This window comes from Plecotus auritus (genome assembly GCF_963455305.1).
Source record: "Plecotus auritus genome assembly, chromosome: 10".
In the NCBI taxonomy this organism is placed as follows: domain Eukaryota; kingdom Metazoa; phylum Chordata; class Mammalia; order Chiroptera; family Vespertilionidae; genus Plecotus; species Plecotus auritus.
In genome coordinates, this window is record NC_137785.1 from 18,752,623 (window position 1) to 18,765,712 (window position 13,090).

General features: G+C 51.8%; 1 protein-coding gene across 1 annotated transcript; it reads right to left on the reverse strand.

Annotated features, from left to right (window-relative positions):
- Window positions 1-7,960: 7,960 nt before the first annotated feature.
- RABAC1 (Rab acceptor 1) lies at window positions 7,961-10,663 on the reverse strand. Its single transcript, XM_080645532.1, has 5 exons — window positions 10,403-10,663; window positions 9,897-10,109; window positions 9,453-9,550; window positions 8,278-8,379; window positions 7,961-8,194 (listed from the first exon to the last, which is right to left on the reverse strand). Exons 1-5 carry the CDS (start codon window positions 10,456-10,458, stop codon window positions 8,106-8,108), a joined length of 558 nt encoding a protein of 185 aa, XP_080501658.1. The 5' UTR covers window positions 10,459-10,663; the 3' UTR covers window positions 7,961-8,105.
- Window positions 10,664-13,090: the final 2,427 nt, after the last annotated feature.

The window sequence follows — 13,090 nt, forward strand, 5'->3', positions numbered from 1 at the left end:
CCAGCCTCCAGGACTGAGAGAAATCGAATCCAGGCCTGGGGTTATGTTTACATGAGACAGAAAAGCGACAAAGCTGGGTTCTACAAGCAGAAGGACCCAGGATGAGTAGGCATCGCAGGCTGGTGTTTATGAGTGCTGCTCTAAGAATTCCACCGATGACTTTGGACTTTGATTCAATGTAAAGCAGGTTGTGTTCTACAGAAATAATCAACTCCCAGTGACAATAGAAGCAATTGGGAGGAGATACATGATTATTTGGCATCTTGAGACGATAAGCAACTTGGACATACACCAGGTACTTAGATGTGACTTTTGTCTGAACATTAGTTTCCGTATCAGAAGAAGAAGCCTCCATTCTCATGACTAGGATGGGAGCCATGTAATGGCTCAACAAGACATTAAAACTGGAAAGAATACTTGACATCTTTAGCATATAAACAAATGGTGTCATGTGTTGATTTATGCTTCCATGTCCTTGCCAGAATAGCTGAAAAGAAAGTTGTGGTGCATATTTGGCAAGAGTCTAATTAAAAACATAGGATCGTGATCAAATAATCATGTCTTCTATCAAAACTGTGGCCCTGGGTGAAGGTTAAAAGTAAACCAGCAATGCTGTCTTAGATAACACCTAACAATATTTAGTTCTCCTTGTTTAGCTCATTTCCAATAAAAAATAAATAAACAAGACAACTGTACAGATTTAATGATCTGTGTAGGAAAAGTTTTTTTTCTGATGAGTTTCTTCTATAGACTTTTCTTGGCATCATTTGAAAAATTTTAAAAGTACTGATCAAATTAAATGACAAACTCATAACATTTTTCTATTTGAGCCAAAAAATAAAATAAAGTTCAATGGAAAAAATATCCTTAGGTAAGGGTTAAAAATAAATAAACAAATAGATAGATAGATAAATGAAATGAAATGCAGCCCATCTCCCCACAGTAGGCATCTGGGTTCCCAGTTTTATTTTATTTTATTTTATTTTTTTTTAAATATATTTTATTGTTATTTTACAGAGAGGAAGGGAGAGAGAGTTAGAAACATCGATGAGAGAGAAACATCGATCAGCTGCCTCCTGCACACCTCCCACCGGAGATGTGCCCGCAACCAAGGTACACGCCCCTGACCAGAATCGAACCCGGGACCCCTCAGTCCGCAGGCCGACGCTCTATCCACTGAGCCAAACCGGTTTTGGCTGGGTTCCCAGTTTTATCATTTGCAACAGTGCATCTCTACCACCATAACCATTTGCCCCTGAAATAGACTGACTCTTGTAATCCTATTGTGTCCAATAAAGGCATCTGAGTCCCCCAACCCCTGCAGGGCCAGAAGGCCCCCCAGCTCATTTGTTGTGCCCCAGCCTCAATCCTCCCCACTTCTGGTATCTCTACCCCAGCGTCTGTCACCTCCACACTCACATATGGAAATGTCCAGCCTTGAGAGCCATTGGTCTTCATGTTATAGGCATCCCCAAGTTCCACAAGTGGGTCCTGGGCCCTGGGGTCCTGACCTCCTGACTCCCTGCTTCAGTAACCCCCACCCCAGGCCACAATTGCTCAGAAGTCCACATTCATTCAGGTCCCCCATAGCGGGTGTGGGAACCCCCTGACTCAGTCACGTGACAGCTGTCTCAGACTCAGCTGCATTTGGAAGGCACTGAGTCCCTGGGCTCTGCACCTCAAACTAGGGGATTGGAATGACAGCTCTGACCTCCTCAAACTAAATAAGGCGCTCCTTAGTCACATGGCCTCCAACTGCATAGCCACACCCCAGGCTCTGTGCCCTGAATTAGACAACTGGCCGCCATGTTGCCACACACTACCCAGATTCCTGGTCTAATGCCCCAAACTAGACCCTGTACCCTAATCTCTGTCATATGAAGCTAGGCTCCCACAGCCCCAGTCACACATCCCAAACAGAGCATCAGACCCTCAGTATGAAAACATAAGCGGTCTCCACAATGTCATGTGTCATCTCACATTGAGCCACTGGACCCCCAGTTTGTGCCTCCCCAAACTAGACAACTGAGCTAGGCTGTCACCCCAAAATAGACTACCAGTCTCTGAGAACCCTCCAAGGTACCCACACAAAAGACAGACCAGTCCCCATCTAATTTCCTTCAAACCCACCAGAATCCCCAATCTTTGTTACCTCATCACCCCCAAATAGATAGAGACCCCAATTCTGTCATCCCAAGCTACATGACTTGCCCCATAGTTTCTGAACTTAAACTGAACTATTGTTCAAATAAATTGGCCCCAGACCCAGAGACAAGCAGTCAGTGCCATCTGAAACTGAAAGACAGTATCCCCCACTATGTCACCCCCAAGGCAGGGCCTTTGACATCTGGTCTCATCATCTGATCCCAGTCTCTGTCTCCTCAAAAGGACAAAAGGGCCCAGTCATGTCACCAAAACTAGAAACAAGACCAACAGTTTCTGTCACACCATCTAGACAACTAGACTACAGCCTGCCACCACAAACATGACAATTGATGACTAAACTCTGCCACATCAAACTAGACAACCAGAACTCACAGTCTCCACAAGTTAGCAAGCTGAACACCCAGTCCCCCACCCAGACTGTACAACCAAACCTCCAGTCCCAACCATTCTGCCCGCCCTCCAAAAAAACATCCTGGGGCCCCAGCCTCTGTCCCACAAAACTAGACAACCAGACCTTAATCTCTGCCCGCCCTGAACACACTCTAAGATCTCAGTCATTATCCTAGCAAACTAGACCCATATTCTCTGATACCCCAAATAAATCCTGGGGCCCCAGCCTCTGTCCCCTCAAACTAGACAACCAGACCCCAGTCTGTCCCCTCAAATATAGCCTGGGACCCCAGTCTCTGTCCTATAAAACTAGATAGCCAAATCTCCAATCTCTTTGCCCAAGCGCTCCTTGATACCCATAGTTTGTTACTCAACACTTAACAACCAGGCATCTGTCACCCCAAATATGCCCAGCACCCAGTCTCTGTCCCATAATACTAGACAACCCAACCCTCAGACTTTGCTACCCAAACAAGACAATGGTACCTCTAGGCTCTGTCACTCCACATTGAGTAACAGATGCATAACATGTCACCTCAAACTAGAGATCTGGACCCACAGCCCCATTAACCTTTATCTTCTGGTCCCATTCATGCCAAAGGAGGCATGCAAACTCCAATTCTAAGTTGCCCAAAACTAGACCCTGGAACTCCAGTCATTTCTTCCCAAACTGGACAACCGATCCCTCATCTCTGTCATCACAAATTAGACAACCATCTCCTGGCCTCTGTCACCCCAAACTCAACTTCCTAGTCTTTGTCATCCCACGCCAGGTCCTGGGATCCAAGAACCCCTAGTCTCTGCCACCCCAATCTAGACAAATAAACCCCACTTTTAAAAAAATCCTCACCTGAGGAGAATATTTTTCCATTGATTTTTAGAGAGTGGAAAGGAAGGAGACAGACACAGAGAGAGAAACATCAATGTGAGAGAGACACATCAATTGGTTGCCTACTGCACAAGCCCTGACTGGGGTTGGGGATTGATCCTTCAACCAAGGTATGTGCCCTTGACTGGAATTGAACCTGGGACCCTTCAGTCCACAGGCCGACGCCCTAATCACTGAGCAAAATGGGCTAGGGCAGCTCCCCACTTCTGACGTCCCAAATTAGCCATCTGGACACCCAGCTTCTGGGACTCCACACTAAACAAAGAAACCCATCGTCCTCTGAGATCTCAACCACAACCACATCGGTAATCTCTGCTCCCAAGCCCAACAGTAGGACTCAGTAGGTCTGTCACCTCAACTAGGAAACAGACCTGGCGTGTCTGTCACCTCAATCTAGCCTGGTGATCACCCACTGTCTCTCATCCCAAACCAAAGCTCTGAACCCCACTGTCATTCATCACCCCAAACTAGATAACCAGTTCCTTGGTCTCTGTAACCCCAAGACAATTGGCCTTGTGTCTCTGGCATCCAAAATGAGACTACAAGTCTTAGACAGCCCCATAGAGCCCACCAGACCCCCAATTTATGTCACTACAAACTAATAATTGAATGCTCAGTCTGGCATCTCAACCTTAAAATTTTGGTGTCTCATCCAGCAACGAGACTACCATTCTGTCACCCCAAAAGAGACTAGGCCCCAATTCTGATATCCCTAAAGAAGCTCCAGTTTTGGTTACCCCAAACTAGATAATCATACCCTCAGTCTGTCACCCCAAACTAAACCTTAGAATTCTATCCCCCATCACCCCAACCTTGACAAGAACTGTAGTCTCTGACACCTCTAACAACTCTGTCGCTGTCATTCACAACCAGAAAGAGTCCCTAATCTGTCACTTAAACCGAGAACTAGACCCACTGTGTTTTTCAGACCAAACTAGACAAGCAGATATTCCCCAAACTAAACAACACAATCCTCTCAGTCACTAGGCAATGAGACCCTCAATATCTGTTGTCCCAAATTATACAACAGGACCCCTGGGCTTTGTAACACCAACTAGACAGTGTTGGTGCCTCAAGGAAGCAACCAGATCCCACTCCGGTTGCCTCCAGCCAAGGGGACACCCTACCATGTCATCCCAAACGAGGGCCTGGACTCCCGGCGTCATCTCTCCCAATTTGCCACCTAGACACCCAGGCCTCAAGAACCCCCTTCTCTGTCACCCCAAGCTAGATAAATGACCACCAGTCTGTCATCTCAAAGCTGGCAATAGATTCCCTATTTCTATTATCCCGAACCAGAAACTGGATTCTCAGCCCAAACAAGACAACCAGACGCGCAGTCTGACTGCCAGAAGGAGGTGCAGGCACTCCCTGGCTCTGACCCGCCATACTGGACAACTGGATCCCTTGTCCCTGTCACACCAAACCGGGGCCCACAGGCTCTTTAATCACAAAGTTGACAGCCAGACCCCTAACCTGTCACTCCCAATAGCCTCCATCACCAAAACTGACAACCAGACTTTTGGTCTCTGTCTCCTTGTTGAGACACCAGGCTCCCAAAACAAACCTCTCAACCCTGACGTCATTCAGGCAGGGATGGATGGGAAATGGTCCCTAAGCCTTGACAGCCCTTTATGGGATCTTCTGGTCTCAGCATCTCAATAACTCAACATCAGAATTAGGGGCCTGTAGTCAGTTACCCCCAGATTAATTTCTGGAGTGAGTCTCAGCCTCTCACTGGCCCCTGGCCCCTGGCCCCTGGCCCCAGGCTGCTGACCACTTGCCTCAGTGACCTCAGCTCCAGGGCCCTGGGCTCCCAGTCACCTCCAACTAGGCACTTGACCATACTCACTCCAGGCCCAGCAGCCTAAACTGGATGCAGTGACCACCCACCCCCCTGGGTGTGAAGACCTGATCTTCCCCGGGAACACTAGTATGTGAATCAACAGACAAAACGCTCCCTGTTACCCCCAAATGGGGTTGGAGATGCTGGTCTCGGAGTAACCCAGGGGTCTGGCTCTGGGCCTCAGGCACCCGGTCTCCTCTGCAGGACCGTCCATTTCTGGCTCCCTCCTTGGAGGTCTTGACTCTGGAGGAAGCACGTTCCGCCCCCTGGTGGCTGCCACTGGAAGCGCGTCCCTGGTAGGACCAGTATGAACCCAGACACCCAGGTCTCCTGGTGTTTGCATCTGGCTGGAAGCCTGAAATGTGGGTGTCATCCTTGCCTGCTCCCTGCCACTCAGCTCCCATGCAGGTCAGTCACCAAGTCCTCACCATGTTCTTCCTAAACCCACCTTCCCTGTCTCTCTACATTCCACGTCCCTCATCTTCCCCAGCTTGGCTCATCCTCCCTGGTCTCACTCCCTCCAGCCCATCACCCGAAGGGATATTTCTAATGCTCACATTTGACCCTGTCCCCTCCCTGCTCCTCAAAGCCCTTCCATGGTTTGCAGGTCCTGCATGATCTGGCCCCAACATTGTCTCCTAAGGCTGTCCCCTCACTCCTGAGCACGGCCGACCTCAGGGCCTTTGCACTTGCTGGTCCTTCTGGCTGGAATACTCTTCCTCCAGACCCCCAAGAGGCAATCTCCTTTTCACTGCCCAGCAAGACCCTGCCCTTGCTCTCCAGTCTCACCCAATCCCGTTTTATTGGCTTCAGACTGCATACGAGTGAGACTTCCTTGTTGCTGGTTGTTTGGCCTGTGTATTGCACCTTCCCACTGCATGTGGGCTCTGGGCGAGCGGGCCTTGTCCATTTGCCACCCTGATATTTCCCCAGCATGTTAGCCAGTGAGTCCAGTAGGAACAGAATCCGAGCCACAAATGTAGCTTTTCATATGCTACTTAATCAATTATGAAAAGTAAATGTAAAAAAACAATTTAAACCAGTATATCTAACGTATTATCCTTCCAACACATAACCAATATAAAAAATTGAGACATTTTATACGCTTGTCCTACTAAGTCCTTGAAATTGGTTTTTTACCCTCACAACATGTCTCAGTTTGGACCAGCCATGTTTCAAGTGCTCAATAGCCACACGTGGCTGGTGGCTCTCATGACTGACAGGATTCCAAAATGATGCTGGGTCCTCAATGGGCACTTGATAACATTTGCTGAATCACTGATGAAGCATGAGCTTTGGTGATGAGATACGACGTTGGAGAGGCCATGCCTCTGCTTAGGACCCTCCCCTCAGCCCTCCTGTGGCTAGCTCGTGTCCCTCAGGGCTCACTGAAATGTCACCTCCTCAGAGAGCCCTCCGGGATCAGCCCCACCTGAAGTAGCTTTTCAGGCCCTCTCTGTCACCTCACATTGTTGTTGTATCTAATGCTTTCCCTATCAGGCGTTTCTCTTTTGTCAGTACTTCCACACGACAGTCTTCACATTACAGTGAGAAGCAATTCCTGTCCCTTTCGTCTCACTCAGAGTAAAACCAGAGCCTGCACTGAAGCCTGCAAGGCTCCCAATTTCTTTATTTTTAAAAATTTATTTCAGAGAGAAGGGAGAGAGAGAAACATCATTGATGAGAGAATCATTGATCGGCTGCCGCCTGCACGCTCCCTACTGGGGATCGAGCTGCAACCGGGCATGTGCCCTTGACCGGAATCAAACCCGGGACCCTTCAGTCGCAGGCCAACACTTTATCCACTGAGCCAAGCCATCCAGGGCAAGGATCCCAATTTCCCCAGCTCAGCTGCTCCAGCCCCGCAGTCTCCTCCCCATTCCTGACTTCCAGAAACTGCCACCTCCGGGCCTCTGCAACAGCCCCCTGCTTCCTCCGCCCAGAACATCCTTCCTCCCGAGGATGTGCAGCTGCTCCCTCACTATTTGGGTCTTCACTCCAGGACTTTCTCTGTGCCGTTAACATAGCAGGCCCGAGACGGTTGTCCTTAGAGCGGCCTGCCTGCAAAGATGGCCCTTGGCTGGCATCTGGGATCTTGGATTTCAGGACAGTTCCCACCATCCCCTGAGTGGCTCACGTGGCTAAACTGTTTGTGCAAATGCTGTTGTTTATGCGGAACACCCCTTTCCTTCTGGAAGTCTGGAATGTGGGTCCATGTCAGACAGAGGGCTTCTGTGGCCAGCCCCAGGGGAAAGCCTGGCACCGACTCTCAGGGGCTTCCCTGGCAGACCTCCCCACGTGCTGTCCCAGGTCGCTGCTGGAGGAAGGAGCACGCCCTGTGCCTCCGCTGGACACCTGTGCCTGGTTTCCTCTCCACTTCGCCCCATGTGCCTTTATCCTTTGCTGATTTTGCTTTGTATCTTTTCACAATAAATCACAGCTGTGTACCAAGTCTTCCCAGTGAATCATCGAACATGGGAGCCCTGGCATAGTCTCCCTTCCCAATTCGTTTCTCCTCCTTCCACTTGCCACCATGGGCCTTGCTCGCATATTTTAATTATTTATCTTGCCTATTGCCTTCCCTGCACGGCAGGCCCCCTCTGCCTCGGTCTCCGAGGTTTCCCAGCATCACCCCACACAGACCCACAAAATATCCAGGGAGAGTATGGTATGTGCTGAATGACAACTACCACAGCTTTATTTCCAAAGCTGGTCCCCTGGGCTTATGGTGGGAAGGCAGCTGCTGGCTGGAGGGGCAGAGCTGTGCGGGCAGGGACAGGGATGGGCAGCTGGCTCTGGAGGCTGGCAGACCCCTCACACTGGCTCCATTTGCAGCTCTTCCCCATCCACGGCCTCGATCTGGTGGAAGGCAGCGTGGGAGCCAATGACCACAAGGGTGGCTCCTGCAGAAAAATGGACAGTTCAGGGCCTTGCTCCCTCTCCTGGTCCCCACTCCCCACCCCCACTACCCAGACCCTGTACTTACCCAGAACCCAGAAGACGGCTGAGCCTGCGCCAGCCAGCCAGAAGAAGGGAAAGGAGACGGCTCCCGCCATAGCATACTGATGGGCTGGGCTCACCTCTCGGCCTGGGGGACAGACAGCATTGGGGCAGCTGTTCTCTCCCAGAGTAACCCTGAATGCCCCCCAACAGTCCAGTGGGAGCCTCAGGATCACCCACACTCCTCATGCCAAGGCCCTCCAAATCCAGGCCTGACCCGTGTCTCCAATGTCTTCGCTGTCTGCCAGAATACAGCACACCTTCCTCAGCCCCTCCCCCTGCCTCCAACCCACTTCCTCTGGGAAGCTCCCGGCTCCCATTCCCCCCAGACTAGGGATCTCCTGCTCCAACCTGCTCTCATGCAGACCAGGAGTCTCAAACTGGTGGCCCAAGGGCCAAGTCTGACCTGTAAATGCACCATGTTCCTGAAGAATTTGACCTGAGGCTGACGGGGAAACCAAACCACTTCACATAATAGCACAGATTTCTGGTTTATCAGCAGAGTAGGACGGATGTGCAGGCCCCGGGGCGGCGGCAGCTGACACCAGGTCCAGGCTGTGCTCCAGCCACTCCCGCCATGCCCTGTGCTTGCCCACCATCCTCTCCACCGGCCCACCTTTGTCACACACATAACTTGCAGACCCCTGTAGGACTACCTGCCTATCGGATTCCAACTCCTCCCTATCCCCACTCCAAACCTTGAGCACCCCCACCCAGGAACTCAGGCCCCTTTTTTCCCAATAGTGCTTGGTGCCAGTCTGGGACCACATGAGCCACAGGCCTCAGCTTCCCTCTCTGAGAAGTCTCAAGATTTTTCTGATCCCCACACTACAAGGCAGGACAGGGATGGGGACAGATCTAGGCAGCGCAACGTAGCCACCTGGTGTCCAGTGTGGGTATCTACAGCTGATGCTTTCCTCGAAGAGGGTTAAGGGACAGGAGCTAGGTGGAGAGTGGGTTCTGGGTATCTTACCCCAGGTTTGGGGAATAAAAATGTGGTGGCTGAGACTGAGTGGAGCATCTGGTGCGTCTGAGATTTTAGGGTTTGGGGGATCTGGTGTCGATCTAGGCGTGGGCAGACTTGGGTTTGGGTTCTAAGGCTTTTGTTCTAAGAGACCTGGATTTGAGGGTCTAGGGCTCCATTTGCAGGGGATTTCTCACCAAAAAGTACAAGCTTGGACTGCAATGTGCGCAGATAGAGGATGTAACAGGCACCAAAGAAGACGGCCAGGGCCACCAGCAGCATGGGAGATGTAACCCTGCAGGAGGGCAGGGAGGCATCGGTCAGGCAGTTGGGGCTGGCCCACCCAGGGGGGACCCGGACCTTCTACACCGGCGGATGGCGGCTATGTCCCTGAGATCTGGCAAGTTCAGGTCACATTTGGTCAAACTGGACAGGCTGATTGGGAAGTAGGGGCCAGATCTGTGGTGAAAGAGCGGCAGAGCTATCCCCTGGGGGCAGGGCCTGGCCAGAGAGAAGATGGGATGGCGCGACCTGGTGGGGTGGGGCGGGGCCGGTGCGGGAGGGCCCGGGGAGGGTCCGGCGGGTCGGGTGGGGTCGGGTGGGGCGGGCCGGGGCGGGCGGGCCTGGCGGAGGGCACTCACACACAGTACACGATGAGGCCCAGGAACACGAACACATAGTTGCTCTGGTAGTACTCCACGTTTCGGACGAGGCGCTGGCACAGCTCGCCCAGGTTGCGGGGCCGCGAGAAGCACCGCTGGTCCACGAAGGCACCCCAGGGCCGGATGGCGGCGCGGTGCCGCTCCAGCCACTCACGGCCCACGCCGGAGGGGATCAGTTTCGGCAGCAGAGTCCTGGTGGGCAGGGCCAGGTCAGTGGGAGCCGGGCCGGAGGCCGGACCCCCAGCCCAAGAAGGCTGCGGAGGCCCAGACTCCGGGGTCCTGGGGGGTAAGGGTGCAAGACTCCTGGACCCTAGGGAGTAGGGGTAAGGGTGCAAGACCTGGACCCCAGACTCCTCAGCCCTCGAAGAGGAGACCAGAGGCCCAGACTCTAGTGTCTGGGGCCTGGATTCCTGGGACCCGAGGGAGGAGGGAGACGGAGGGCCCGGGAGGGTCTCGATCAGGGGGGCTACAGCCGGCCTGCTCACGTGGCGCTCAGTCCTTCCGCCTCGGCATCCTTTTGCTGGTCCTTCTCGGCTGCCATGTCTGCGTCGTGAAGGGTAGAGCCGCTGTAACGAGCCCTGGGTCCTGCGGACCCCGCCGGCCCCTCGGGATCCGGGCCCCACCCAGCAGAGCCTACGTGGCGCCGTTCGGGACTGGAGTTCTGTCGCTAAGCATTGTGGGAGTTGTGGTTCTCTTGATGTCGAGGAGGGTGGACTCCATGATGGTGGGCTGGCTCGCAAAACATCTTGGGAAATGTAGTCTCGTAAAGTGATGACGAGCGCCTCTGGGCATTGTGGGAGTTGTAGTTCCAGAAGTCGGGGGTGTGGCGTCAGGAAGATTGTCACTAGTGGCCCTTAAGGGAGCTCTAAAGGCAGAAGCAGGTGTTATGCACAATGGGGACCGTGTAGCGCTGTCGTTTTTTTTTTTTTTTTTAAATATATTTTATTGATATTTCACAGAGAGGAAGGGAGAGGGATAGAGAGCTAGAAACATCGATGAGAGAGAAACATCGATCAGCCGCCTCCTGCACACCTCCCACTGGGGATGTGCCCGCAACCAAGGTACATGCCCTTGACCGGAATCGAACCCAGGACCTTTCAGTCCACAGGCCGACGCTCTATCCACTGAGCCAAACCGGTTTTGGCTAGCGCTGTCGTTTTGACTCTAGAGTGCATACGAAACACTTGGAGACTTCATAAAAACACTGATTCAGCAGATCTGGGGTGAGGCCCATTTATCTGATTTTTACAAGTTCTTAAGTGATGCTGCTGTTACTGGTGCATGGACCATGTTTTGAACAGTGAGACTGTAGAGAATTCATAGGAATCTTGTTACTTCTTTCTTCAAGAGGCAGAGACTAGTGAGAAGGCCATGGTTGCTGGAAGGAGTATCTGAGGTGGGGAGCAAAACTTCCCCACAACCCTTGAGCTCCCAGAGATGAATGGTTTAGGACTAGGAATCTAGAGACACCCCTCCCACACACACACACACACACACCACCACCACCACCACCCTTCGTGAGTAGGAAGAGGGAAGTTGGGAAAGGGAAAAGGTTGAAATTTTTAAAAAGGGAGTTGTTATAACCAAAAGAGCTGAGTGAAAGGTGAAAATCCAGGTTGTGTTGACCTCATCAGCTCCCTGAACCTCAGTGGATTCCCCTGGACAATGAGGACCCTGACAGTACCCACACTCAATGGGGTTATGATAATTCATCTACCTGGTCCATGTAAAGGGTTTGAGTCTTTTTTTTTTATTTTTTATTTTTTAGGGTTTGAGTCTTGACAATTAGTTCAATAAATGGTAGTGGATGTTATTGCTACTTTAGTATCATGCATGTTATGATTATTTCTAGAGTTCAGCCTTCTCAAATTTAACAGTAAGATATTAAGGGCTGCGGGCCCCTTGGACATCCCAAAATCTGAGACTTGGGCCTTTCCTTTCCCTAGTTCCCACATCTGTGTTTCTCTCAGTCTTTGCCCCTACTCTGCCTCTGAGTGAGTTGTGGGAAAATGACTGGCATTCTAAAGGGTGCACAAAACAGCCTCAAGAATGTGTGTGAAGTGTCAGAAAGCCAAGACTGAGGGCCTAATTTTTCAAGGCTGGATTCCCACGTGCAATATCCAGGTGACTCTTAACCCCAATTCTTGTTTTCCAAGGTCCACATCCCTTTTGGGTTTGGGCTTTGAGGTGGCAAAGAGCCAGTCAGCCGGGGAATTAGATACAAACGTCACATGATCAACTTGGCATGGGTACAGGGTGATCTGGGGAGGCAGGAAGCGACTGCCCCTAAGGGGCCTCTACCCCTGCTCTTACCCAGGAGGAGCTGGGAGAAGGGTGTTGGAGGGCACTCCCAGGAGGTGGGGGACATCCTTCTGCCAAAGGGACTAGTGGAGCAATAGGAGGGGGCCCCTGAGGAGGGTCCTAGACTGAAGCTGAAGGAGCCACACCGTGAAGATCCGATTGGCTGTTATTGTTTATCAGCCCCAGCTTTTGGTCGAGTCTTGTTCAGGTTTCCCACTTGGCTTCAAGAAATCAAAGGAAGACAGTGAGTGCACACGGAGCCCAGCGTGTTAATGGGGCCGCACCGAGTTCAAAGCGGTGGGAGCAGCAGTGGTCACCAGTGAAAGAGCCCCCAAGAGGAAGATAAATATTGGGGAGCAGAGTTGGAGGCAGAGGTCCAGAGTAGCTGCCTCCTCACATGGCCTACCTTGGGAAATTTGGATTTGACTTTTGTTATGAGAGCTGTTGGATTGCCTTATAGGAACTCAATGAAAGTGACTTTACTCCGTAACTCACCAGTACTTGCTCTGAGCAGAGGACATAATGGGCAGAGGCCTGCAGGTGTTGAACAGCATGGGCCATGGACGGTGGTGGGGTCCAGAGGCCAAGACGTTGTTGGTGAGGCCTCTAAGCAAGGCATCGGAGGAACTTTGAATCAAACTTTGAATCAAAGGTTTGGGGAGATGGGGCCTTGTCCCAGGGGCAGTGTGGAAGAGGAGACCCTTGAAACAGATATTGTGGGAGACAGGACCCCAAGGCAGAGAGAGATACTGTGAAAGATGGGAGAATCCCTGAGACAAGGGGATAGTGAAAGACCAGGTCCTTGAGAGAGGGGACCTATGGCAGGGGGCCCTGAATTAGGGGGATGATGGGAGATGAGGGGGTCGCCTGAG